Source organism: Vigna unguiculata, chromosome 4 (genome assembly GCF_037176805.1).
Source record: "Vigna unguiculata cultivar grain cowpea cultivar isolate G323 ecotype 2 chromosome 4, ASM3717680v1, whole genome shotgun sequence".
NCBI classification, from domain to species: Eukaryota; Viridiplantae; Streptophyta; class Magnoliopsida; order Fabales; family Fabaceae; genus Vigna; species Vigna unguiculata.
The window spans coordinates 38249375-38276015 of NC_140795.1; the positions used below are offsets into that span (position 1 = coordinate 38249375).

Below are 26641 nucleotides of genomic sequence, written 5' to 3' on the forward strand. Positions count from 1 at the left end.
TTTGCAAACCCATTGGCAGATAGTCACTTACTATGTAACCTTCTATGCATCATAAATTATGAATATACACCTACAATATTACAAAGAATAAATACAAAAATATTCATGAAAGCCTTCATTTTGCAACCATAGCAATCATGACTTCAGTAAAAAAAAAAAAAAAATTGGTTGAAGGAAAGCTCCTCAAAAACCTTCACCAAAACACCACCGTGCAGTATCATCATTTTTTCTATTCACCTGAATCACTATTGAAGTTAATTTCTTCAGTTGCCATTGCATCATGTTTCTCCGTTTCATCACCTGCTTCAGAAAAATCTCTATCTTCAATCATATATGGCTCAACCAATTTCCTGAACCAGGTTGAATTGCTTCCCAAAATACCAATCCAAAATACCCTTCCTTTCCTCTTGACTTTACAATCCATGGACATGGCTTTAAACTTTTTGACAATGTTCTCTACACCTTCCTGGCTTCCCTTGATTTTCAGAAAAATATCCCCTGATGAATTTCGAAGACCACCATACATGTACCAGTATGCCAGAACACATGGTGACATCCACCTATGGATTAGTTTTGGAATGGTAGGTTCACCTTTTGCCCAAAACTGATCTGCATAAAAGCCAAAATGAGAGCTTGCAATGGTACAAAACTTATCAGGTACATTCTCACTGTCATCACTTGGCTTACAAGAAGGATGCAGCCACTCATAAAACTGGCGATATATATGACTCTTGAGAACATACTGGCTGTTTGAATTGCCATCAAAATCAAAGCGAATAATGTGATTCCTCCTTCGATCATCAGAATCAATCCGCAAACCACCTAAAAGCAACCCAATCAAGATTTCTCTCTGCTCTTTGCTCAACTTCAGGTTTATTGGTCTTTTAACAACTTTCCTTTTCAAGCTAAGGATATAATCAAGCTTTTCCATTAATGGGGATTCAATTTCATACTTTTTTAGACACATAAAATCGTAGATCTTCTCAGCCTTCAAGTGATTTCCTGATGAAAGGTATCCACTTAAGATGGTGTTACATGATCGAGCATTAACACCAACAAAAGCATCATTGTTCATCCGGTAAAATATATTCTCAGCCTTGTCAATATTACCAATTTTCACCAAGTAATCCAGATAAATAGTGTATATAGTACAGTTAGGACGACATTTTCCCAGGCACTGGGATAACGTCTCTTCTAATTTGTCATATAACTCCGAATTGTAGTACATGTTTAGTAACTGCACATATGATGATGTAAGGGGCTTCAGACCACTCTTGACAAAATCTGCCATTATTGATTCTGCCAATTCTGATTCTTGTGCTTTGCATAATATCTCTATTATTTGATTATATGCTGCAACATCTGCTTTACCGAGTTTTGACTGCATTTCCCTAAATATTTCCAATGACTTCATAGGCATGTCAACCTTTGAGTATGCTTCCATTTTATACACAAAAGCCAAAGCTGGGGGATCACTTTCAAACTTAAGAAGTTTGACCCAAGTTTTCTCTGCTTCCTCCACCTCCCCTTCCCTTGCACATATCCTCAAGATTGATAGCAGAACCTCTATATCCTCCTCATATCCAGCACATTGCATTGCTTCCCTCAATTCTGCTATTCTTTCTTTATCTATGGAATCCTGATAGCTGTGAAGCCAAATTAGGCCTGCATAAATATCTTTCTGCACATCAAGTCTAGTTGTAACCATATGATGATATATATACTCAGCTTGCTTAAGGTAATGCTTTGATAAGATCCCTGGATTGCTTACAATAGCCTTGAAAAGGGAATTATGTAAGCTAAGACGGGGCTGGTAACCACCTAACTGAATCATACGATTATAAATGCCACATGCTTCATCTAAACAACCTTGAACAGGAGCACTAAGATATGCAACGACTAGTATATGGAATGTGGACTCACTAGGAACACGACCTTGATTGATAATATCATCAAATACATCACGGCACTTTGAAAACTTCCGCTCTTTACCCAAATAATCTGCTAGCTTGGTAGCAAGAGCAAAATCAAATCGATACCAATGTCGTTGCATCATCCACTTGTATACCTTTATGAGGGAAAAAAGTAATCAAACTTGTGAACAAACATAACAGGTTATGATGAGATCTTGTAAAATGCTCTTGTCAAGTGATAAAACAAATAACAATTTATAGCCAAATACCAATTCCAAGCAGTAAAAGAAACAAAGAATAAACATCCGATTCACATGAAGGAAAGACAGATTTAATTTGATAAAATAATATTCCAGGTACAAAACATTTCCAAAGTCAACATGAACGCAATTGGTTTTCATGCTTATGACCCTGCAAATGAAGCATCAGAAATCTAGACATACCACCCTCTACTGATAATCAACCAGTAACCACAAAAAACATTCCCCAAGCATATGATAAATTATGGCCAACACCCATTCTCAAAGCACCATTACATCTAGGCATCAATTTCACAAATTCCAAAATCAGTATTTTCAATATCGTATAATTTACCTGTTCTCTCAAAATTGTCGTCCCTTCCTCCATATTCACTAAAACCATTTGGTGCAAACATAAATAATGAATTGGTAATGAATTGAATTTATATGCTGCATTGATGTAATATAACAACAAAGTGAACATAAAATAGCAAATTGGTAATGAATTGAATTTATATGCTCCATTGATATAATATAACAACAACTTGAATTCCTTAAATGTATGTGTCGAAATGTTTCACACATATAAATTACTCCCATCCAGTTTAAAGCTTATGGTTCTCATCAATCCCTATAACTTAATTTACAATTTCATCCAAAACCGATCACTCCCTCAAAATACAAATACTACCTTAAAATTCCCATTTTTTTTATTTATTTTTTGTTTGAACCAGTATCTCTCCTGTCAGAAGCCAATAACTCACTTTTCCTTACTGTTCAACAATTGAGCCTCTCACAACAGATTTAATCCCCAAGATTATTCTGCAAAGTTATAATACAAGTCCGAAATTACAAATCAACTCTGAAGTCATGGTCATAGTCATGAGAGAAGGGAAGAAGAGGAAGACCTTGAAGCCGGTCTCATTCTCCCGAATACGCAAGCAGTGGACGATGATGTAGGTGGCATCTTCCTGCGTCAACCACTTCCTCTGCGCGTTCAGTATTTTAACCAGCATCCCTGCCTTGTGCGCCGGCAGCTCCTTGCACAGCCACGCCACTCTCGCCCTTCGCCACTCCTCTGGCACCGCACTGAGTTCCCCCACCTCCACTTCCGGGCCCCGCAGCTTCCTCGACTCCAGTTCTGCCGACCGCAGAGCCTCTTGCTCCGGTGCCGTCACGGCAAGGCGCCGAAGCTGTGGCAGCCGCAACTGTGGCAGCCGCGGCGACGAGAGGAAAGGACGAGTGAGGTGATGTGAAAGAGAGAAGGTGAGAGAGCGGAGAGAAGAGCGCATGGAAGAAGTTGTGAAGTGAGGGGTAAAGTTAGGGGTGGAGAAGATGGTTAGGGTTAGGGTTTGAGGGAAGGGCATGTTTGGTTACACTCTGTTTTGTTGTCAGAATCTGTTACACCTTCTTCCTCCCGAGGCTCACAACAGATGAACTCAAACAAAATTTCGGTTTTCATATTCTATCTTTCACATATTCAAAATTAATAAAATTTTATCTGAACCTATACTTAGGAAAATATAATGGTAACTTAATACTTTACTTATTTTACGCTTAATATATTTTTTTTTCTGGATGAGTTATTTTTTTTACGAACTAAATGTGATATAATTTTCTATTTTAGATATATTAAATGATTTTAAGACATTATTTTTAGGTTGAGATGAGTTCTTGTATATTTTGTGGGAAGGTGTGATCGAGACAGAATTATAAATTTATTATTTTTTAACTTAAGTATTTTTCAACCTATTTTATAATATGTTGAGTGTCGTTATATTTGAAAATTATAAAATACATAATTATTTTACAAAAAAATTTATTTTATTATATTATGTTTACGATATTATAAAATATTTAATTATATTATATTGTTACAAAATAAATTTTACAAATAAGTAGATTTATGTGATAAAGTTATGTTATTTTGTAATTATATTTCAAATTAAAAAAAATTATTATCTTACTTTGTTTGACATTAATAAATATTGAGAATTATATGATAAAATGTTATTTTGATAAAAAAATGAAGTATTTAACTTTTTTATTTTGTTACAAATTAATAAAATTGAAATATAAAGAGAATTATAAAGTGTTATTTTGAATTATTTTTAATACTTACAAGAAAATTTATGAACAATTATTATTTTTAACCTGTTATAATTAAAAAATATTTTAATAATTTTTAAGGGAAAATATTATAATGGTAATTTAATAAAATTAAGTCATAATAAAACAATAAAATATATTTTCTATTTAAAGTAAACTATTAACAAAATATATATATATATATATATATATATATATATATATAAATTAAATAATTTATATGGATAGAGTTGATGGTTTTAATAAAAGTTATATATTTTGACAACTTATATAAATGATTAAATATGGGAGACTAAGAATTAGTTTTTATAAAAGTTTATAATTAATAATTTGTATTAAGTGGTAAATAATTTTCATTTACTAGGAACAACTTCCTAAGTTTTAAATAATTAAGTAGGTTAATTGTTATTTACCTTCTTTCTGATTTCTTTTTTAGTTTATGCTATCCTTTTTAACTGTTTTCAGTATGTCTCATCCACTTTATTCTTCTACTTTTTATACTTTTATACTTGAATTTTTACTTAACAATAATACTTAAATAATACTTTTTATATGTTCTTAAATCAGAATAACAATATTTTCATACATGTCACAATAATAGTATGAGCTGTATATATGCTTTGAAAGTTTTTATATTTATTTTCTGATTTTTTTTAAATATGATAATTTGTTCTTATCTCACAATAATAATATTCTTGATAGAAATCAAAATAATATATGAAGTGTATTATTTTTGAAAATTTTCACACTTATTTTACGATTCTTTAATGAGATAACTTGTCCTTTTCACAATATTAATATTTTCTAAGAAACTCACAATAACAATATTATCACATTTAAAATTTTGTTTTTATATTAATTTGATCATCTTTGTTGGTCAACTTCATTATACTTCTATAGAAAAAAACATCCTATCAGTTAAAAGCATACTTTTTATAAAAAAAAAAAAAAACATCACACTACAAAATAAAAAAAAAATGTTATTCATCGTTGTTTTATAAAAGAATGAATAAATAATATATAACTATCAAATGAATTCATAATTAAATTAATATAAAATAGATAATTAATTTTTAAAATTCAAGTAGAAAAAATATTTTTACATTATTGCACTCACTTTTTTGTCTTCTCGAATTGTACATTAATTCTTTTTAAAGTTTTCTTTCTTGCTTTAACATAATTTGTTTTGATTTACACTAAAGATCACAAAATTTCTTTCTTCCTGTACCTCCAAAACTTTTTCTACACCTCCAAAAATTTTTTAAATTTCCAAAAAACCCTTTGACCACTTAAGAAACTCACGGAGACTACACCCCCAAAATTACTTTCGGATGTCGACTTCCGGAAGTCAAAATATATGACTTCCGGAAATCAAAATATATCACCGGAAGCCAAATTCTGGAAGTCAAAATATATCACTGGAAGTTGACTTCCAGAAATCAAAATGTATCACCAGAAGTCAAAATGCTCACCGAAAGTCGACTTTCGGAAGTCAAAATGTTCACCAGAAGTCAACTTCTGGAAGTCAAAATGTATCACCGGAAGTCAGAATGTTCACCGAAAGTCAACTTCCTGAAGTCAAAATGTATAACAAATGAAGTATTATTATTACAATTTATTTTATTATTTAAAATTCGTAATATCTGGGCGGGATAACCTTTGCGTTATCAGCATGCACTCTAACCAACTAAGCTAATGGACCACACATTTTAATCTTTTAAATAATGTTTGAAAATGTAAAATAAAGAAATTACTTTTAAAAAACATTCTATTAGAAAAAAAAAGATTCAAATACATGCTTTTGTTAATGCAGGTCTCAAATCTTTGTCATACACATTAATACAAGGTCACTCTAACCAACAAAGCTAGTAAGCCAAAAATTTTGGTATTTTAAATAGATGTTAAGGTTATAAAATAGTAAATTTGTTAAAAATTAATATTCCATTGGAAAAATGAAAAGATACAATACAAATGGGAGAAAAACGATGAAGTGAATGGACTATGCAGATCTCCCAATTGAATACTAACTTTTAAAAAGAAAAAGACATCGACACAATGGCCCATGTAATTGTTAAACTTTGACCTACACGATATAGCATGATGGTCTAACAACATAAGCAAAAAGGTCATACATTTCAAACAAGTTTTAAAATAGTAAATTAGGTTACATATGATATTCCAATGGGAAAAAGAAAAGATTGGATAAATATAATTTTAGGAAAACAATGGATACAAAGTACTTAAAGGAGTAAAGTTGATAAACTTAATGACGAACCTGTGACCTTTGCGTTATTAGCAGGACACTCTATCCAAATGAGCTAATGAGCCACACATTTTAGTCTTTTAAGTAAAGTTAGAAAATTTAAAATAAAAAAATTACTTTTAAAAAGCATTCTATTAGAAAAAAAGGATTCTGATACAGGCTTTTCTTAAGGTAGGTCTCGCACCTTTGTTGTACACATTAATACAAGGTCATTATAACCAACTAAGCTAGTAAGCCAAAATTTGGTATTTTAAAATAGATGTTAAAAATTAATATACCATTGGAAAAATGAAAACATTTGATACAGATAGGAGAAAAATGATGAAGTGAATGGCCTATGCAGGTCTCCAACTTGGATACTAAGTTTTAAAAAGAAAAAGAGATTCACACAATGACCCTTGTAATTCTTGAACTTCGACTTCCATCTTGAAAGTTTTTTATACACTGGATACAAAGTACCAACGATCCTATAACAATCTAAGATAATAATATTACTTGCAAAAAATCCAAAATTGGATACAAACTAACTATAAGAGAAAACTAATGAAGTCAATGGCCCATGCAGGTCTCGAACCTGTGATCTTCGTGTTATTAGCACGACGCTCTAATCAACTAAGCTAATGGGCCACACATTTTAATCTTTTAAGTAAAGTTAGAAAATTTAAAATAAACAAATTACTTTTAAAAAACATTCTATTAGAAAAAAGGATTCCGATACGGGGCTTTTCTTAATGCAGGTCTCGAACCTTTGTCGTACACATTAATACAAGGTCACTTTAACCAACTAAGCTAGTAAACCAAAACTTTTGGTATTTTAAATAGATGTTAAGGTTATAAAATAGTAAGTTTGTTAAAAATCAATATTCCATTGATAAAATGAGAAGATTTTATACAGATAGGAGATAAACGATGAATTGAATGGCCAATGTAGATCTCCAACTTGAATACTAACTTTTAAAAAGAAAAAAGAGATTGACACAATGACCCTTGTAATTCTTGAACTTTGAACTGCACATTAAAGCATGATGGTCTAACAACATAAGTTAAAAGGTCATACATTTCAACATTTCAAATAAATATAAAAGTTTTAAAATAGTAAATTAATTTACATATGATATTTCATTGGGAAAAAGAAAAGATTACATAAAGGTAATTATAGGAAAAAATCGATGAACTAATTGTACCATGTAGGTCTCAAATCTATATCATAACTTTCACCTTGAAATTATTTTACTGTTTTTGTACTATACCCACATTTTCTCTCAATTTCTAATTCAATATACAAATTAACATATTTTTATAAAAACACTGAATACAAAGTACCAACGATCCTATAGCAATCTAAGCTAATAATATTACTTGGAAAAAAAATCAAAAAGACTAACTATAAGAGAAGGGAACTATTGCCTCCCTGCTCTATGTGTCGGAATCGATGTTGTTGGAACTACCGCTGTCAGAATTGTTGCGCGCACCTCCTTATTGGATCTCGATCTCCCTTGCACTTCTTGGTGTGGCTTCTTGTTGAAGCAATTGGGGATGTCGTTAAGGAATCGAAAGAGTTAGGACAGTAGGACTGTACTTGACATTATATGTAATTTGTATTATTCATACTAGTTTGAATTCTTTGTCCATGTGGATATAACATTAATTTGTATTAATTTGTAGTTATTAGTAATGATACATGTAAGTGTTGTTTCAATGCATGATACCTTATGGTGTCCAATTGCGTATATTATAGCTTATGAGGACAAATACTTTAATTTGAGTAACTCACTCGATATTTTAAGATATTTTATATTGATAATAATTTATAAAATAAAAAATATTTTTGTGATGATAATAATTTATAATTTTTTATATTGATAATTTTAATATATATGATTTATAGATTCACATCTTAACAATTATATATTTATTATATTTCAAAAAATTATTATACATTTTTTAATATACATACATTACGAATTATATCTTATTATTTTCAAAATATATATATTTATGTATAAATACATGTCATATTCAATACATATATCATACTCATAGATCATATATTATAGTCGTTCCTTTATTTTAAGCATTAAGCACGACTTCTTGTGCAGGAGTCTAATTTAGACGTTGGTTTCTTTATTCATCACACATAACAGGAGTAACCACATAAATACACTAGATTAACCAATTAGTGGGATTGGTCCCCTTGGGTCTACTCTAATCAGCACTGATAAGAAACCATTGTATTCATTGAAGGTAAGCATGACTTGGAAAAATATTAACGATATAAAACAAGGTGTAGTAGTATAATAAAAGGTGTTGGGTTGTGCATAAATTTAAAATATACTTTAGATTGTGAAGAACTCTTAACATGACTAACCAAATAATTGAACATAGGTAATAACTTGAGATAATTAAACATAGATAATAACCAAATAGATCGTGCTAACTAATGATTGAATTAGGTCCCATTGGGTATATTGTAATTGACACCGACTAATAAACCATTGTCAAATAAACACACTATTTAATAACTTAGTATAACCCTCCTCCAAATCATAATGAGCCTCATAATTTACAAAATTAATGTATTTCAAAATTTGGACACTTTGATTGCAATAATATATAGATGACTTCATCATCATAGAGTGCAAGAATGAATGTGACCATTGATCTAATGAGGCTCCCATTATAAGTCCTGGCGTTTTTGACAGTTGCGCCTACTTCATTGGTGTTCCCACGAGAAGGCTATCCTGTCTCTGCAATCACAAATGATGATAGTAGTTAAAAGTAGGTGTTCTCCCTAAATTGATCAAAGTAGTTCAAAAAGATAAAAAAAAGAGTCCATGCAAGAATAAGATGAAACAAATGATCCTCACTTACTATGTACATGGCCAAATCAAGCAATCAACAAATAGTAATGGAAATGTTTAAAAAATATATTAAAATCATTTATTTTCTTATACTCTATAAGTTGAAGCCTCTGAGGGTACCTAACCCTTCTCCCTAAGCTCCTAGTCAAAACCTGTAGGATGCTAATTTTTGTTTGAAACTACTTGAAATATACAAACTATAATAAACTTACCAAATATAAAATATAAAAATTTTGTTCCAAAATAATTAAGTTACCAGACAGACAAGACGTTATTAGGTTACAACTGAACTAATTAAACTAGCTAGTGGGCTTCATTCTGTTAAAAAGTGTGATACAACTAATTTGTTTAACTAGCCAGCTACTTCAAATCTAGATGACATGAAAAAAAGAAGGAAAATAAATAAAACTAAATTCTAAAGCTTTCAGTCAGTGACCATGGGAGAATATGACTATACAACTAGCATAGACAATATGCGTGCTTTACTATGAGTTTCATGGAAATTCAAACAAAATCAAATTGAAAAATGTAGAAAGTAAAATCCCAAAAAAAATTACTACTTCTTACTGAATATGAATGAAGGTAAAAGGCCAAGATTGCATGCACTTGTAATGTGTTCTACCACTTGTAAGATTTTTTTAAAATCCCCAAAAAAAAAAAGAAACTCTCCTCCCATTTTCTCCCTTCAAAAAAGCAGTGTAGATTTGGTATTCACCATCTGTCTATTTCCCTTCCTTTTATTTACACTCAACAAACAACGTATTAGGAAAACACATAAATGATACCACAAATGGGTTTGAAATCAATGTTGATTCCATAAAGAGGAAAGGGAATAATATTAAAAAGAAAGATCATTTGATGTTTGGTTTTATTTAAATAGAAAACTGGAATTCACATAACGAAATCTTGCAAAAGGATAAAAGGGTGAAATAACAAGGAGACAAATTTGAAATAATGGGGCACCAGGGTGCTGTGGCCTTAGGATTTTAGCCACAACCTTTCCTAAGCAAACCTTAGAGACAGGACCGATGGTATTGGGTGTTTATATGTCAATGAACCTAATATTTAAGATGTTCACCACATGCATCGAAAAACAATTCAATCATCGATATAAAATAACAAATTTATAATTCACACGAACCGGTTCTGATGAAGGAAGGTCTCTTATGGGAATGTTTATGTCCGCATTACAGTTGATGTGGAACCGTGGACGTGGTGGGATTATAGTAGTGTCCTGCATCAAGCCCTAAAAGTAATAGTCCATATTTAGTACTTGTTCAAACCTCATTCAATATTGTGGTCAAAGTTACCAAAAAATTGGTACATAAGCTGGAGGTAGGATGATAGATGGTATTGGACTTACTAAGTTCCGAATAGATGTTCCTAGCTTTGGATTGGAAGACCGTTTAGTTCTTCCACCCTTCTCAAACCTCATTTGCTTCCTGGTTGAACAGGGACGTCCCTTTCGCTTAACACATCTTAGGCTATGGATTTGACTCTGGACTATGTCAATGTCTGCATGAGGGGACTGGACTGTTTGGTCAAGAGCATGTTCTGTTGAGTCCAAGTGGTTGGTGGTTACGGCTGAGTTCATTGGAAGGGGTATGGCATGATTGGTAGCAAATGATTCGATGTGGTGAAATAATAATTTTGTCATTTTCGGTGACTCACATGCTATCTCAGCAATATCAGCAAAAGTCTTGCATAAATTATCATACCGTTCAATATGAGGTTCCTTATCTTTTCTGTTGTACGCTGTTGTAATATAATTATGTTTCCTCCGTACATTTTTACACCACCTTTGCAAAACATACTTCGTAGGAACTTCTTTAACTCTCTCATGTGCAAGCACTAAAAGACAATGTTTACATAAAATACCCCTAAATTCAAACAAGAAGCAATTGCAGCTGACTTCAACACTGTCACGCTCAAAGCAGACAATGAAGACCCTTTTCTGGCTTATTCCATCACGAATGAACTCCTCCTTAATGTTGTAAATGCATGAATTACCATCAACAACCACATCACGCGTGAAGTTCATTTTTCCAATAAACTCTGCTTGAAGTTCAACAAACTTTTCATGCGTGTACTTATTCTGAAATTGTCGTTCAATCAGTGACTGCGACTCACATGGAATTATTGTGTTCAACGATGTAAAATCTGCTTCATACTCTTTCTTTGCCTTCTGTTGTAGTGCATTGCCATACAGATTGACAAATTCTTGCAGAGTTGTTTGAGAATTTATATATCCGTCAAAGAAGGAATTCATTCCTTCACTTCTTTGAGTTGTTGACATGCCTGCCCAAAAATATCTTTTTACGAAACAAGGAACCCATCGATGTCGGTCCTCGTAAAGGGAATGAAGCCAGTCATTGTCTCCCAAGCCAAACTTACAAATAAATTTTTCCCATTCCAACACAAATTCATCAATAGACTGTGATTCATAAACCACTTCCTTAAGGTCTCGTTTGATATCTTTGTATGCTGCATATCCTTGTAACTTCTCTAGTATTTTTTTCATAATATGCCATACACCACCTACCTGTGTCGAGTGTTAGGAAACACAATTTCAATGGCATTACTCATTGCCTTAGATTGGTCTGTGACAATGCCTTGTGGTGCTTTGTTAGACATACATCGAAGAAAAGTTTCAAATAACCACACAAATGAGTTTGTGTCTTCTGAAGATAACAAACCACAACCCAACAAAATAGCTTGTCCATGGTGGTTGACACCAACAAATGGGACAAAGGGCATGTCATATTTATTTGTCAAGTAGGTAGTGTCAAAGAAGATGGCATCCCCAAAATATTCACAAGCAGCCCTGCTACGGGCATCTGCCCAAAACACATTCCTTACATGGTTTTGATAATCTATGTCTATTTCGTAGAAGTTTCTATTCAATTCCCACATTCTTGAAAAGTGTGCTAATAATGCTTTGCCATCACCATCCTTTGATAACACCCTTCTTTGTTTAGATAAGTAACTTCGAACATCTTGTTCTATAGATTCCATATTTTCATGCACAAACCAACGACCTAAAACTCTTATTATCCTCACTCCTGCCTCGTCGTTCAAATCAAGAGCTCTTTTGGCTTGGAGATTGATCTTCTAATTGCTCCTAAATAACCTCGATTTTCTTGGGCTTAAATCACAGGAATGAATATCATTGAATGCAGAAATGTACCACTTGCAATCTTTCCTTGTAATAGTTAACTGTGCTTGACAATCAATTGCTTTGTGTAGGGTGTCTTGATACAAGATTTTTGCTCCTCCATTAACATCTTATTAAGACGAGCCAAGTTCTTTGTCCTACATGAATGCCAAAACGTCACCACACATTAAAATCAAGTCATTTTTTGACCACCACAAACAAAATGTTATCATAAATGAACAAACAACTCTAAAGCATGGGTATTAAACATGCTTCTCCATAATAGAATGTCCAGCTTCCCTCTGAAAAGTTGTCATTTAACGTGCCCAATGTTCTTCAACTATAATCTATGAAACAACTACCAAAGCAAAAACAAAAGCAAATCTGAATGGAAATATTTAACGTCCCATCAACTATATTTAACTACATCTACATCAGACAGACTATATTGGGTTCACCTTAGATGTTTAAAGAATACTATTGATCACCATTTTGAGGTTGGCTAAAATGTAATTCTTTTAGGTAATGATGACATTGTTAATCTAGGCAATGATGTATTACAGGGTTGCACCTACTTTCATATCCTTCAAATTTACCCAACTCATGCTTACCTTCAAGGACTAAAACGCTTACTTATAAGGGTCAATGACAATGCACCCTACGGGAACTAAACCCAGTATATGGTTACCCCTGTCTACTTATGTAGTCAATGCTGTAATGCATTATGCACAAACTAACGTATGTGTTCAACTCTTCCACAACCCAACATGATGTTTTACACTCCTGCATCTTCTTGGTTTGATATCAGTAACATTTACCCAACTCATTCTTACCCTCAATGATTACAGTGCTTAGACTGAATGACTAAAGTGCTTAATTTTAAGGAAAACCCATAATATACACAACTTGACCCTATCGTAATAGTGCATCAAGGAATTAAATGCCTAGTGCTAATGTATGTACATGTATGTGTATTCATTACTATCCTTAATTCTAACAAAGTGTAGCATGATTATTTGAAGTTCGAAAGAAAATTAAGGCAATTCATTGTGTTTTTGAATAATCAATAACAACAGAGCATAACTTCTAGACAAAATAGTCAGTAGATGAAGTAAATAATTGTGCATCTACTATAACTGTAAACTATACTCAGACATAGGACTGAGACAACAGCTTGCATAGTGAACCATGACTAAATAACATTTTTAATTATTAATAATTAGTTTTTAAGAATTTCATTGAAGTTAAAATTATGAAGCACAAAAACTTTAAAATTAAGATTAATAAATGCATCTCAATTTGGTCCGAACATAATTCAAATATTCAATTAAATGTCATTCAAGATTACTTAAATTTCTTGACGGAGTTTTATGAAACTAATAGTACGTACATTTAAAATTTATTAGTTCATCAACTACAATACTTGTTCATGGATTCTTTCTATGATTGCATAAGGCAAATGTCATTAACAAGTTCAGAAAACAAAAAATGAACAAGTTCAATTCAGTTAAACAGAATCACTCCCTTTTCTCTCTGAAGAATAATAATATTCTATTATACGCTGCCTTGCATTGTTGGTAAACTAAGCACTCTAGTTTAGCCACAAGCTTATTTACTTGCTTAGATTGCTTTGAGCATGTTAATTTATCAGTAACAAAAAAGCCTAAGCATTATCACTCAAAAAAGGTTGCAATATTTCCAAAAAAAAATTGTACAAACATTCAAATTCAAGAGATGGAATTCTAAAACCCATACTTTTTATAAGGAAAAGTGAGTTTTGTGAATAACCTCCAATCATCCTGTTTCATGAGACAATGTCTTTGACAGGAATTTGAGAGAAAATTAAATGAGCTTCTTCCATGATTCCACATTTTGCATACATATACATGAGAACATTATAGAAACAGGCAAATTCAATCTCATGTTGTTCTTTTTGATGAAATTGTGTATATTACTTCCTTTATCCAACGAGTTGCTACAAGCACAAGCATGAACAACACTTGAGATAGTACAAGCATCTGGCTTAAGACCTTTGCTTTGCAACTCATCAAATAATGTAATGGCAACATCATATAGACCTTTCCGTACATAAGCAACTATGATTGAAGTCCAAGAAACAATAGAAGTTTTATCCATTTCCGCAAAAACATCAATTGCACCTTTTAAATAACCACATTTAGAATACATGTCTAGTAATGTGTTGTCAAACACAACATCCCCGTTACAACCAGTTTTCTCTCCCCAAGCATGAAGAGGTCTACCCAATAAAAGGTTGCCAACGTTTGCACAAGCCACAAGAATGTTAACCAAGGTTACCAAATCCATACTAATCCCAAAATTCAGTATCTGAATGAAAAATTAAAGTCCATCCCAGGAAAACCCATTCAAAGCACATCCACTAATCATAGAATTCCAGGAAACAACATCTAGGTCACTCAAATCATCAAACATATTATGTGCACTCTCAACATCACGCATTTAGAATAAGCTGCAATTAGAGAGTTGATAATAGTATTATCAGAACCAAAACCTAGTTTAAAAACATACCCATGAAAAACTCTCTGCAACTAGTGGCACATTCTCAAGAAGTTATCCTCTCCTTAATCCAGTAAAACCATCTCAACAAGCATGCTGCTACATCACTACTCTTCATTTGAATAAAATAAGTCACAGGATAGGGCATATTACTTCAGAGGGCAAATATCACTTGAAATATGAAGAAATTACTTGAACAAGCTTTCGAAAATCTCACATTGAAATTTCACAGAACTTTGACGCGAACACACACTAGAGAAGATGCAGGAGAAGATAGACTGGAGGAAGACCCCGCCAGAGGAAAACACGAATCTTTGTATATTTCTGACTCTGTATTTTAAAATTCATTTACAAATTATCGAGGCACTGAAACGGAGATGTAAATATTTAAATTGAAGTTTAATTATAAAAGGTTAAAAATATTAAAATGATTTAATCATTTATTTTTCTTATGGTTTAATATAACCAGAAATAAAAAAACCGTCAACATTAATCTTTTCTGTGTTGTATCAATCTTTTGTTTAGAATTTTTTTTAATGTATTGAATCAAATATAATTATTAAACTTGACAATTTAGATTAAATTGATATTTTAGTTTTTATATTTATTACCTTTAACGTCCCAACTTCAATTTATCGATATAATTAAAGTCACTATATTTGTTAGATTCAATATTTAATGACATTTTCACATTTTGTCTAATTACATATCTCATTAATATATATATATATATATATATATATATATATATATTTATTTATTTATTGAGTAAAGTTCTAATAAATCAGCTAACAAGTTTTTATTGAGTTGTTTTTCTCAAATATCTCTTGTTAATATTTATCCTTCTCATAAGTTATACATATATAACATGGTATCAGAATCATGTTAGAGTCTATCCTAACACAATTTCTTGGACATTCTGTACCACTCGCTATCAGACCGCTAATGAACCACTCACAAATTTCTAGTCCCACGCACGAGGGAATATACCTCGGCGCGAGGAGGTGTGTTGGAAGTCTCTCATCGACTAGAGATAAGGCCAATTCACAATATATAAGTGAGGTGCAATCATCACCTTACAAACCAGTTTTGTGGAGTTGAGGTAGGCTTAAAATCCACTTCTAACAATCATAAATTTAATAGTCGATTATGATTAGATGTAACTGATTATTACATGGTGAAATGACAGATACACAAAGTTAATCATCTAAAACATATGTAACTTAAAGAATCAACATTTATAATGCCTAAGTCTCTTCTAAGATTTTGAGCTGCTACAATTTACGTTTACGATGATTTTGAAAACTGCCACTATTCGTGTCGTCACAAAATATAATGTGACGGTTTCAAGTGAACCGCCGCAACAATCACCATTTTTTACATTGTATAATGTGATAGTTTTTTTGAGTAAACTGTGGTAGTTAAAACTACCGTAACTTTTTTAATGAAAATTAAATATATCAAAAATAGTGAGACTTAAAAGTGTCACAATTTACATTATATTGTCACATTTATAACTGTCACTATTATCAAACGTCGTAATTCAAATATTTTATAATTTATTATTATCCATTCATATTTATAATTTCAAAATTTAATAATCTTTTTAATAATTAAAGTTTAAAATATATAAAAAAATAACAATACTACGACAAAATTAATAAACATTATATTTCATTAAATATAACAAAACTAAATTACATCAAAGTACCTTGTTCCAATATAAAAAAAAAAAAAAAACAAGATTACAGGCTCATTATTTTATCCTAGTCCTAAAATGATTTGCTTCCACACTTCATCCGATTACATGATAAGCCAAACACACCGTTGAAATTGCTATTCCTTTTCTCTCATTGGGTGGGAACAAATTGTTGTAGGGATTGAAGTGAGACCCTTCCTTCCTTTCCGGGCTTCTTCCAAACTGAAATGAGTTTTTATAATATCTATAATTGAATAATTGAAGAAATAAAATGTTAGCATAAGTACATAATGAGCAGTCACACAAGACTTAAAACAATAGACTAAATCGGAAGAACTATGAAACCACTAACCCTCAATTACACGACAATACCTTGAAAGTGACATGAAACAAAGACATTATATTATATCCAGAACGATTTAACAATAAGTTGTTTAATAAACACAGGTTACACTAGGGCTGCACTAGCTAGAATTTTAACATGGTTTGCCCAGTCAAACACAGGCTGGTTTTCCCCTTAAGATTACAATTTCAGTTAACAATCAAAAATAACAAACTGAATTTTTGTAGTGAGAGTTGAGTTGTAAGATTACGCACCTCTAGAGATAACGAAATCACAGGTTACATTCACCATAGGTTTAGACAGCATTCTTAGTAATGAAGAGTTAGACAAATTCCATTTCTACAAAAGCATAAAAAATTTTAGCTATACCTTCTCAATGTTCTTCTAAAACTTCCCTGTGCTCACAAACTGGTTGACTTTAAGCAGTAGTATCCCATCTTCATAACAAATAAAGATAAGGTGTAAGCATCATAATAAAATATTAACCAACTAAGCTAATAAGCCAAACCTTTTAGTATTTTAAACAAATATTAAGGTTATCAAATAGTAAATTTGTTAAAAAATAATATTCCAATGGAAAAAAAATCAAAATATTGGATACAGAGAGAAGAAAAACAATGAAGTGAATGGCTGATGCATGTCTCCAACTTGGATACTAATTTTTAGAAAGACGAAAGAGATGAATACAATGTCCTATCTAGTTCTTGAATTTGGACCTACACGTTATCAGCACAATACTCTAACCAACTAAGTTAATAAACCACATATTTCAACATTTCAAATAAATATTAATGTTTTAAAATAGTAAATTAGTTTACAAATAATATTCCATTGGAAAAAAGAAAAGATAGGATACAAACTAATTATAGGAAAAAAAATGATGAACTCATTGTGCCATGTAGGTCTCAAACAAATTACTTTTAAAAAATATTCTATTAGAAAAAAATTCAGATACTAACTTTTCTTAATGCAGGTATGAAACCTTTGTCCTACGCATTAATCTAAGGTCACTTTAACCAATTAAGTTAGTAAGCCAAACATTTTAGTATTTTAAATAAATGTTAAGGTTATAAAATAGTAAATTTGTTAAAACTGAATATTCCATTGGAAAAATGAAAAGATTTGATATAGATAGGAGAAAAACGATGAAGTGAATGGCCTATGTAGGTCTCCAACTTGGATACTAACTTTTAAAAAGACGAAAGAGATGGATACAATGGTCCATGTAGTACTTGAACTTCGACCTGCACATTATAGCATGGTGGTCTAACAACATAAGCTATAAGGTCATAGATTTCAACATTTCAAATAAATATTAAAGTTTTAAAACAGTAAATTAGTTAACATGTGATATTCCATTTTGAAAAAGAAAAGATTGGATACATGTAATTATTTGAAAAAACTGATGAACTAATTGTGCCATGTAGGTCTCAAATCTATATCATAACTTCCATCTTGAAAGTTTTTTATTATTTTCGAATATACTTGCAACATCTCTCAATTTTTAATTCAATACACAAATTAACATATTTTGATTTAAACAATGGATATTGTAACGTCCCATTTAATAAATAAACATGATTAAATGAAACATGACACATAATAATATAAAGGGCATTATCATGGAGTGAAAATGTCACTCCCTATAGTTGTCCATAATACTTAGAAGAAAACTAAGACACACCACGATGTCATTAACAAAACGAGATAAAAGTTTAACAGTATTCAAAATACATGCTCAAGGAGCAAGATGGAACATAGGCCACTTGCTTTAAAAGAAAACTTGGAGCAAGGGAATCCAACCCAAGATAAGCTACGCAGCGGAGTTTCCGTCACTCTGAGGACCACGAGGAGTTCCCATATTTGCTCACATAAATAAATTGATGATCACCGCAAAAGGAGAAAACCACACACAGAACACACAAGCAAACAAAAAGGGTAAGCTATAGTGGAAAAAGTTTATTATATAATTGAGCATACAATTTAAAAGTCAAAGATACATAAATCAACCAAACATGTGATAACAAACAATTTAAGACTCTAAGACTCAATTATTCATATACATATAATTAGTCGGATTCATTGGATGCTTGTACTTGCGGTGACCTCTACTGCTCTACAGAGTCATTGCCAATGAGTTTCACCCTACCACGCACAAGATTAGCCTTCAAACATCTAAGGCCATTATCCTACCAAAGACTATGGCTTCCTACTACTCTCACCACTTGATTCAGTATGCTCTACGTGAGACTAATTGACTCTTTAGAGTTTCAGGATGCAATCTATACTTGAATCCTTACTAAATTATACAATGAGGCACCACCACGAAACCTTCATGGAATTACGTCCTAACCATGAGGCACCACCATGAGCTCCCACCAAAAAGGGTCATGGAATTATGTCCTGACCATGAGGCAACACCATGAGCTATCACCGAGAGGGTCATGGAATGACGTCCTAACCATGAGGCACCACCATGAGATCTCACCAAGAGATTCATGGAATTACGTCCTAAACATACCATAATCATACATCACCAACCCAACATAGAATTGTCATGCATACCAATCTCATACCAATATATATAACCTACCATCCAATCATGTTCCATACGCAAGATCATGCCAAACTCATCAATTCTAGCCCATAAATTACATAATACATGCATATTCACACACTTCGTGCTTTAAATAGAGCAAACCAGCCAATCATGCCACCAACATCAACAATGTAAGAAATCAGCACAACCTGCGCTAGGTCTCGCTCAAGCTAGGAGCCCTGCTCAGGCGAGAGGAGAGGTCTCACTCAAGCTACAGACTCTCGCTTAGGCAAGACTGCGAACAAAGGCCTAGGAAGATTTTGCGAGTTCTCGCTTAGGCGAGGCCTTCTCGCCTGAGCGAGATGGTTCGTCGCTAAAAAATGCAGCCCTTCGCCTGGGCGAGTGCTCAAGCATAAATCTGGGCGAGCTTTTGCTATTCTCGCCTAGGCGAGACGAGCTCGTTTGAGTTAAAATATCAATTCTCGTCCCCTATTCACGCATACATGGCAGACCATAAATCCAAAACAACATCCAGTATAGTTTTATACGCTCACAAATACCAACCAAGCAGTTTCATTATAAAACAGAAATAAAAACATCCAACATATAGTAAAGCACAAAACCCTAGCTCCCTTCACCTGGAAAATGCTAGCAAAACACACTGACACCTAAGCAAATGAGTACGATAGCTTCCGGAGCAGATTCACGAGTTGTAAACGGTGGAAGAGAAAACGAAGTTGAACTAGCTATTAGAGAAAACTGATGAACTAATTGTGCCATGTAGGTCTCAAATCTATATCATAAGTTCCATCGATCATATTAACATCTAAGCTAATGAATAATGTATTTCAAAGTTTTAAATTAGTTTATAAATAATAATCCTCAGAAAAATGTAAAAATTGGATACAAACTAACTATAGATAAAAAACCAATGAAATGAATGGCCCATGCAAGTCTCGAACCTGCGACCTTCGCGTTATTAGCACAACGCTCTAACCAACTGAGCTAATAGGCCACACATTTTAGTCTTTTAAATAAAGTACAAAAATGTAAACTAAACAAATTACTTTTAAAAAACATTCTATTAAAAAAAAGATTCAGATATTGGCTTTTCTTAATGCAGAATTTGAACCTTTGTAGCACACATTAATACAAGGTCACTTTAACCAACTAACCTAGTCAACTAAACATTTTGATATTTTAAATAAATATTAAGGTTATAAAATACTAAATTTGCTAAAAATTAATATTCCATTGGAAAAGTGAAAAGATTTGATACAAATAGGAGAAAAACCATGACGTGAATGGCCTATGTAGGTCTCCAACTAGAATACTAACTTTTAAAAAGACGAAACTGATGAACACAATGGCCCATGTAGTTCTTGAACTTTGACTTGCACGTTATAGCACTGTGGTCTAACAACATAAGCTAAAAGGTCATACATTTCAACATTTCAAATAAATATTAAAGTTTTAAAACAGTAAATTAGTTTACATATGATATTCCATTGGGAAAAAGAAAAGATTGGATAAAGGTATAGGAAAAAATCAATGAACTAATTGTGTCGTGTAGGTCTTAAATCTATATCATAACTTCCATCTTGAAAGTTTTTTATTTTTTTTGTACTATACCCTCCATCTCTCTCAATTTTTAATTCAATACACAAATTAACATGTTTTAATAAAAATACAAAGAAAGTACTATCGATCCTATAACCATCTAAGCTAATAATATTTACGTGGAAAAAAGGAAAAATGCGATCCTATAACCATCTAAGCTAATAATATTACTTGGAAAAAAGCAAAAATTGGATGCAAACTAACTATAAAAGTAATCAATGAAGTCAATGGTCCATGCAGGTCTCAAACCTGCGACCTTCGCGTTATTAGCACGACGCTCTAACCAACTGAGCTAATGGGCCACACATTTTAGTCTTTTAAATAAAGTTAGAAAATGTAAAATACTTTTAAAGAAAACATTCTATTAGAAAAAAAGGATTCAGATACTGGCTTTTCTTAATGCAGGTCTCGAACCTTTGTCCTACACACTAATACAAGGTCACTTTAACCAAATAAGCTAGTAAGCCAAACATGTTGGTATTTTAAATAAATGTTAAGGTTATAAAATAGTAAATTTGTTAAAAATTATTATTCCAATGGAAAAAGGAAAATATTTGATAGAGATAGGAGAAAAACGATGAAGTGAATGGCCTAAGTAAGTCTCCAACTTGGAATGTAACTTTTAAAAGGATGAAAGAGATGGTCACAATGGCCCATGTACTTCTTGAACTTTGACCTACATGTTATAGCATGATGATCTAACAACATAAGCTAAAATGCAATACATTTCAATATTTCAAACAAATATTAAAGTTTTAAAACAATAAATTAGTTTACATATGATATTCCATTGGGAAAAATAAAAGATTTGATTAAGGTAATTATAGGAAAAAACTGATGAACTAATTGTTCCATGTAGGTCTCAAATATATATCATAACTTCATCCTTGAAAGTTTTTTTAATGTTTTTGTACTATATTCGAAATTTCTCTCAAACGTCGATCCTATAACCATCGAACCTATAATATTACTTGGTAAAAAGAAAATTGGATACAAACTAACCATAAGAGAAACCCAATGAAGTTAATGGTACAAACTAACTATAAGAGAAACCCAATGAAGTTAATGGCATATGCAAATGACTTTTAACAAAACCTTCTGTTAGAAAAAAAAAGAGATTTAGATACTAGGTTTTCTTAATCTAGGTCTCGAACCTTTGTCCTACACATTAATACAAGTTCACTTTAACCAACTAGGCTAGTGAGCAAAATATTTGGGTATTTTAAATAGATTTCGAGGTTATAAAATAGTAAAGGTTTTCTAAAATTAATATTCCATTGGAAAAATGAAAAGATTTGATACATACAAGAGAAAAACGATGAAGTGAATGGCCTATGCAGGTCTCGAACTTAGATACACTTTTAAATAGACGAAAGAGATCGAGACAATGGTCAATGTAATTCTTGAAGTTTGACCTGCACATTATAACATGATTGTTTAACAACAAGCTAAAACGTCATAGATCTCAACATTTCGAACAAATTTTAAAGTTTTAAAAAAGTAAATTAGTTTACATAGGATATTCTAATGGGTAAAAGAAAAGATTAGATAAAGGTAATTATAGGAAAAAACTTATGAACTAATTGTGCCTTGTAGGTCTCAAATCTATATCAAAACTTTCATCTTGAAAGTCTTTTATTGTTTTTGTAAAATAACCGCAATTTCTTTCAAGTTTTAATTCAATACACAAAATAACATGTTTTAATAAAAACACATAGAAAGTATTGTCAATCTCATAACCATCTAAGCTAAAAATATTACTTGGAAAAAAGCAAAAAATGGATACAGACTAACTATAAGAGAAAACCAATGAAGTTAATGGATCATGCAGGTCTCAAACCTACGACCTTCGCGTTATGAGCACGACGCTCTAACCAACTGAGCTAATGGGCCACACATTTTAGTCTTTAAAATAAAGTTAGAAAATGTAAAATAAAAAAATTACTTTTAAAGAAAACATTCTATTAGAAAAAAAGGATTCAGATAGTGGCTTTTCTTAATGCAGGTCTCGAACCTTTGTCCTACACAGTAATACAAGGTATTTTTAACCAACTAAGCTAGTTATCCAAACATTTTGGTATTTTAATTAGATGTTGAGGTTATAAAATAGTATATTTGTTTAAAATTAATATTCCATTGGAAAAATGAAAAGATTTGATAGAGATAGGAGAAAAACGATGAAGTGAATGGCCTATACAGGTCTCCAACTTGGATACTATCTTTTAAAAATACGGAAGTGATGGACACAATGGCCCATGTAATTCTTCAACTTCGACCTGCACGTTATAGCACGATGGTCTAAGAACATAAGCTAAAAGGTCGTAGATTTCAACATTTCAAATAAATATTAAGGTTTTAAAGAAGTAAATTAGTTTACATATGATATTCTAATGGGTAAAAGAAAAGATTAGATAAAGGTAAGTATAGAAAAAATCTGATGAACTAATTGTGAATGGTAGGTCTCAAATCTATATCAAAACTTCCATCTCAAAAGCCTTTCATTGTTCTTGTACAATAACTGCAATTTCTTTCAAGTTTTAATTCAATAGACACAGACTAACAATAAGAGAAAACCAATGAAGTTAATGGCCCATGCAGGTCTCGAACCTGCGACCTTCGCGTTATTAGCACGATGCTCTAACCAACTGAGCTAATGGGCCACACATTTTAGTCTTTTAAATAAATTTAGAAAATGTAAAATAAACAAATTACTTTTAAAGAGAACATTCTATTAGAAAAAAAGGATTCAGATAGTAGCTTTTCTTAATGCAGGTCTCGAACCTTTGTCCTACACACTAATACAAGGTATTTTTAACCAACTAAGCTAGTAAGCCAAACATTTTGGTATTTTAATTAGATGTTGAGGTTATAAAATAGTAAGTTTGTTTAAAATTAATATTGCATTGGAAAAATGAAAAGATTTGATAGAGATAGGAGAAAAACGATGAAGTTAATGGCCTATACAGGTCTCCAACTTGGATACTATCTTTTAAAAATACGGAAGTGATGGACACAATGGCCCACGTAATTCTTCAACTTAAACTTGCACGTTATAGCATGATGGTCTAAGAACATAAGCTAAAAGGTCGTAGATTTCAACATTTCAAATAAATATTAAGGTTTTAAAGAAGTAAATTAGTTTACATATGATATTCTAATGGGTAAAAGAAAAGATTAGATAAAGGTAAGTATAGAAAAAATCTGATGAAGACATGTAGGTCTCAAATCTATATCAAAACTTCCATCTCAAAAGTCTTTCCATTGTTCTTGTACAATTACTGCAATTTCTTTCAAGTTTTAATTCAATAGACACAAACAAACTATAAGAGAAAACCAATGAAGTTAATGGCCCATGCAGGTCTCAAACCTGCAACCTTCGCGTTATTAGCACGACGCTCTAACCAATTGAGCTAATGGGCCACACATTTTAGTCTTTTAAATAAAGTTAGAAAATGTAAAATAAACAAATTACTTTTAAAGAAAACATTCTATTAGAAAAAAAGGATTCAGATACCGGCTTTTCTTAATGCAGGTCTTGAACCTTTGTCCTACACACTAATACAAGGTATTTTTAACCAACTAAGCTAGTAAGCCAAACATTTTGGTATTTTAATTAGATGTTGAGGTTATAAAATAGTAAATATGTTTAAAATTAATATTCCATTGGAAAAATGAAAAGATTTGATAGAGATAGCAGAAAAACGATGAAGTGAATGGCCTATACATGTCTTGAACTTGGATACTATCTTTTACAAAGACAAAAGTGATGGACACAATGGCCCACGTAATTGTTGAACTTCGACCTGCACGTTATAGCACGATGGTCTAACAACATAAGCTAAAAGGTCATAGATTTCAACATTTCAAATAAATATTAAAGTTTTAAAGAAGTAAATTAGTTTACATATGATATTCTAATGGGTAAAAGAAAAGATTAGATAAAGGTAATTATAGAAAAAATCTGATGAACTAATTGTGCCATGTAGGTCTCAAATCTATATCAAAACTTCCATCTCAAAAGTCTTTCATTGTTTTTGTACAATAACTGCAATTTCTTTCAAGTTTTAATTCAATAGACATAGACTAACAATAAGAGAAAACCAATGAAGTTAATGGCCCATGCAGGTCTCGAACTTGCGACCTTCGCGTTATTAGCACGACGCTCTAACCAACTGAGCTAATGGGCCACACATTTTAGTCTTTTAAATAAAGTTAGAAAATGTAAAATAAACAATTTACTTTTGAAAAAAAATTCTATTAGAAAAAAAGGATTCAGATACGAGCTTTTCTTAATGTAGGTCTCGAACCTTTGTCCTACACACTAATACAAGGTATTTTTAAACAACTAAGCTAGTAAGACAAACATTTTGGTATTTTAATTAGATGTTGAGGTTATAAAATAGTAAATTTGTTTAAAATTAATATTCCATTGGAAAAATGAAAAGATTTGATAGAGATAGGAGAAAAACGATGAAGTGAATGGCCTCCTATACATGTCTTGAACTTGGATACTATCTTTTAAAAAGACGGAAGTGATGGACACAATGGCCTATGTAATTCTTGAACTTCGACGTGCATGTTATAGCACGATAGTCTAACAACATAAGCTAAAAGGTCATAGATTTCAACATTTCAAACAAATATTAAAGTTTTAAAAAAGTAAATTAGTTTACATATGATATTCTAATGGGTAAAAGAAAAGATTAGATAAAGGTAATTATAGAAAAAATCTGATGAACTAATTGTGCCATGTAGGTCTCAAATCTATATCAAAACTTCCATCTCGAAAGTCTTTCATTGTTTTTGTACAATAACCGCAATTTCTTTCAAGTTTTAATTCAATACACAAATTAACATGTTTTAATAAAAACACATAAAAAGTATTGTCCATCTTATAACCATCTAAGATGGAGAAAACCGATGAAGTTAATGGCCCATGCAGGTCTTGAACTTGCGACCTTCACATTATTAGCACGACGCTGTAACCAACTGAGCTAATGAGCCACATATTTTAGTTTTTTAAATAAAGTTAGAAATTGTAAAATAAACAAATTACTTTAAAAAAAACATTTTATTAGAAAAAAAGGATTCAAATACTGGGTTTTGTTAATGCAGGTCTCGAACCTTTGTCTTACACATTAATACAAGGTCACTTTAACCAACTAACCAAGTGAGCAATATATTTGGGTATTTTAAATAGATGTTGAGGTTATAAAATAGTAAATGTTTTCTAAAATTAATCTTCTTTGGAAAAATGAAAATATTTGATATTGTAACATCCCTTTATAAATTCATAGATGCTCACATCTTAAATCAATGCCAATATTCATTTTGAACCCAAGAGTAAACCATGCTCATATGAAATT

At 31.7% G+C, this 26641-nt stretch overlaps 3 protein-coding genes and 7 non-coding genes across 11 annotated transcripts; all 10 read right to left on the reverse strand.

The window, feature by feature from the left end:
* On the reverse strand, window positions 1–3613 carry OTP51 (endonuclease). Its single transcript, XM_028068991.2, has 2 exons — window positions 3061–3613; window positions 1–2068 (listed from the first exon to the last, which is right to left on the reverse strand). Exons 1-2 carry the CDS (start codon window positions 3517–3519, stop codon window positions 230–232), a joined length of 2298 nt encoding a protein of 765 aa, XP_027924792.1. The 5' UTR covers window positions 3520–3613; the 3' UTR covers window positions 1–229.
* Window positions 3614–7077: 3464 nt separating this feature from the next.
* Window positions 7078–7151, reverse strand: TRNAI-AAU (transfer RNA isoleucine (anticodon AAU)). Its single transcript has one exon. It is a non-coding gene; the product is annotated as a tRNA-Ile (tRNA).
* A 1801-nt stretch (window positions 7152–8952) lies between these two features.
* Window positions 8953–15428, reverse strand: LOC114181501 (protein FAR-RED ELONGATED HYPOCOTYL 3-like). Of its 2 annotated transcripts, XM_028067974.2 has the most exons (5): window positions 15292–15428; window positions 15087–15181; window positions 10749–12697; window positions 10527–10631; window positions 8953–9271 (listed from the first exon to the last, which is right to left on the reverse strand). In XM_028067974.2, exons 3-5 carry the CDS (start codon window positions 11904–11906, stop codon window positions 9233–9235), a joined length of 1302 nt encoding a protein of 433 aa, XP_027923775.1. In that variant the 5' UTR covers window positions 11907–12697; window positions 15087–15181; window positions 15292–15428; the 3' UTR covers window positions 8953–9232. The 2 variants fall into 2 exon arrangements, with proteins under 2 accessions (XP_027923775.1, XP_027923776.1); XM_028067975.2 differs by lacking the exon at window positions 15087–15181 and having other exon boundaries at window positions 15292–15410.
* LOC146887128 (pentatricopeptide repeat-containing protein DOT4, chloroplastic-like) lies at window positions 14382–14864 on the reverse strand. Its single transcript, XM_085672038.1, has one exon. The coding sequence runs from the start codon at window positions 14862–14864 to the stop codon at window positions 14382–14384; it is 483 nt and encodes a 160-aa protein (XP_085528164.1).
* Window positions 15429–20596: 5168 nt separating the features above from the next.
* Window positions 20597–20670, reverse strand: TRNAI-AAU (transfer RNA isoleucine (anticodon AAU)). The gene has a single exon. It is a non-coding gene; the product is annotated as a tRNA-Ile (tRNA).
* Window positions 20671–21503: 833 nt separating this feature from the next.
* TRNAI-AAU (transfer RNA isoleucine (anticodon AAU)) lies at window positions 21504–21577 on the reverse strand. Its single transcript has one exon. It is a non-coding gene; the product is annotated as a tRNA-Ile (tRNA).
* Window positions 21578–23861: 2284 nt separating this feature from the next.
* Window positions 23862–23935, reverse strand: TRNAI-AAU (transfer RNA isoleucine (anticodon AAU)). The gene has a single exon. It is a non-coding gene; the product is annotated as a tRNA-Ile (tRNA).
* A 686-nt stretch (window positions 23936–24621) lies between these two features.
* TRNAI-AAU (transfer RNA isoleucine (anticodon AAU)) lies at window positions 24622–24695 on the reverse strand. Its single transcript has one exon. It is a non-coding gene; the product is annotated as a tRNA-Ile (tRNA).
* Window positions 24696–25388: 693 nt separating this feature from the next.
* On the reverse strand, window positions 25389–25462 carry TRNAI-AAU (transfer RNA isoleucine (anticodon AAU)). The gene has a single exon. It is a non-coding gene; the product is annotated as a tRNA-Ile (tRNA).
* Window positions 25463–26205: 743 nt separating this feature from the next.
* TRNAI-AAU (transfer RNA isoleucine (anticodon AAU)) lies at window positions 26206–26279 on the reverse strand. The gene has a single exon. It is a non-coding gene; the product is annotated as a tRNA-Ile (tRNA).
* Window positions 26280–26641: the final 362 nt, after the last annotated feature.

Excerpts from the sequence above, each read along its gene's own strand:
- LOC114181501 (XM_028067974.2), bottom strand. The coding sequence starts at position 11,906 with ATGAAAAAAATACTAGAGAAGTTACAAGGATATGCAGCATACAAAGAT. Across the intron at positions 10,632-10,748 it reads GAACATCTATTCGGAACTTA|GGCTTGATGCAGGACACTAC; the intron begins GTAAGTCCAATA and ends TATTACTTTTAG. Across the intron at positions 9,272-10,526 it reads ACCTTCCTTCATCAGAACCG|AGACAGGATAGCCTTCTCGT; the intron begins GTTCGTGTGAAT and ends TTGTGATTGCAG.
- LOC146887128 (XM_085672038.1), bottom strand. The coding sequence starts at position 14,864 with ATGGATTTGGTAACCTTGGTTAACATTCTTGTGGCTTGTGCAAACGTT.
- OTP51 (XM_028068991.2), bottom strand. The coding sequence starts at position 3,519 with ATGCCCTTCCCTCAAACCCTAACCCTAACCATCTTCTCCACCCCTAAC. Across the intron at positions 2,069-3,060 it reads AGAATGAGACCGGCTTCAAG|GTATACAAGTGGATGATGCA; the intron begins GTCTTCCTCTTC and ends TCCCTCATAAAG.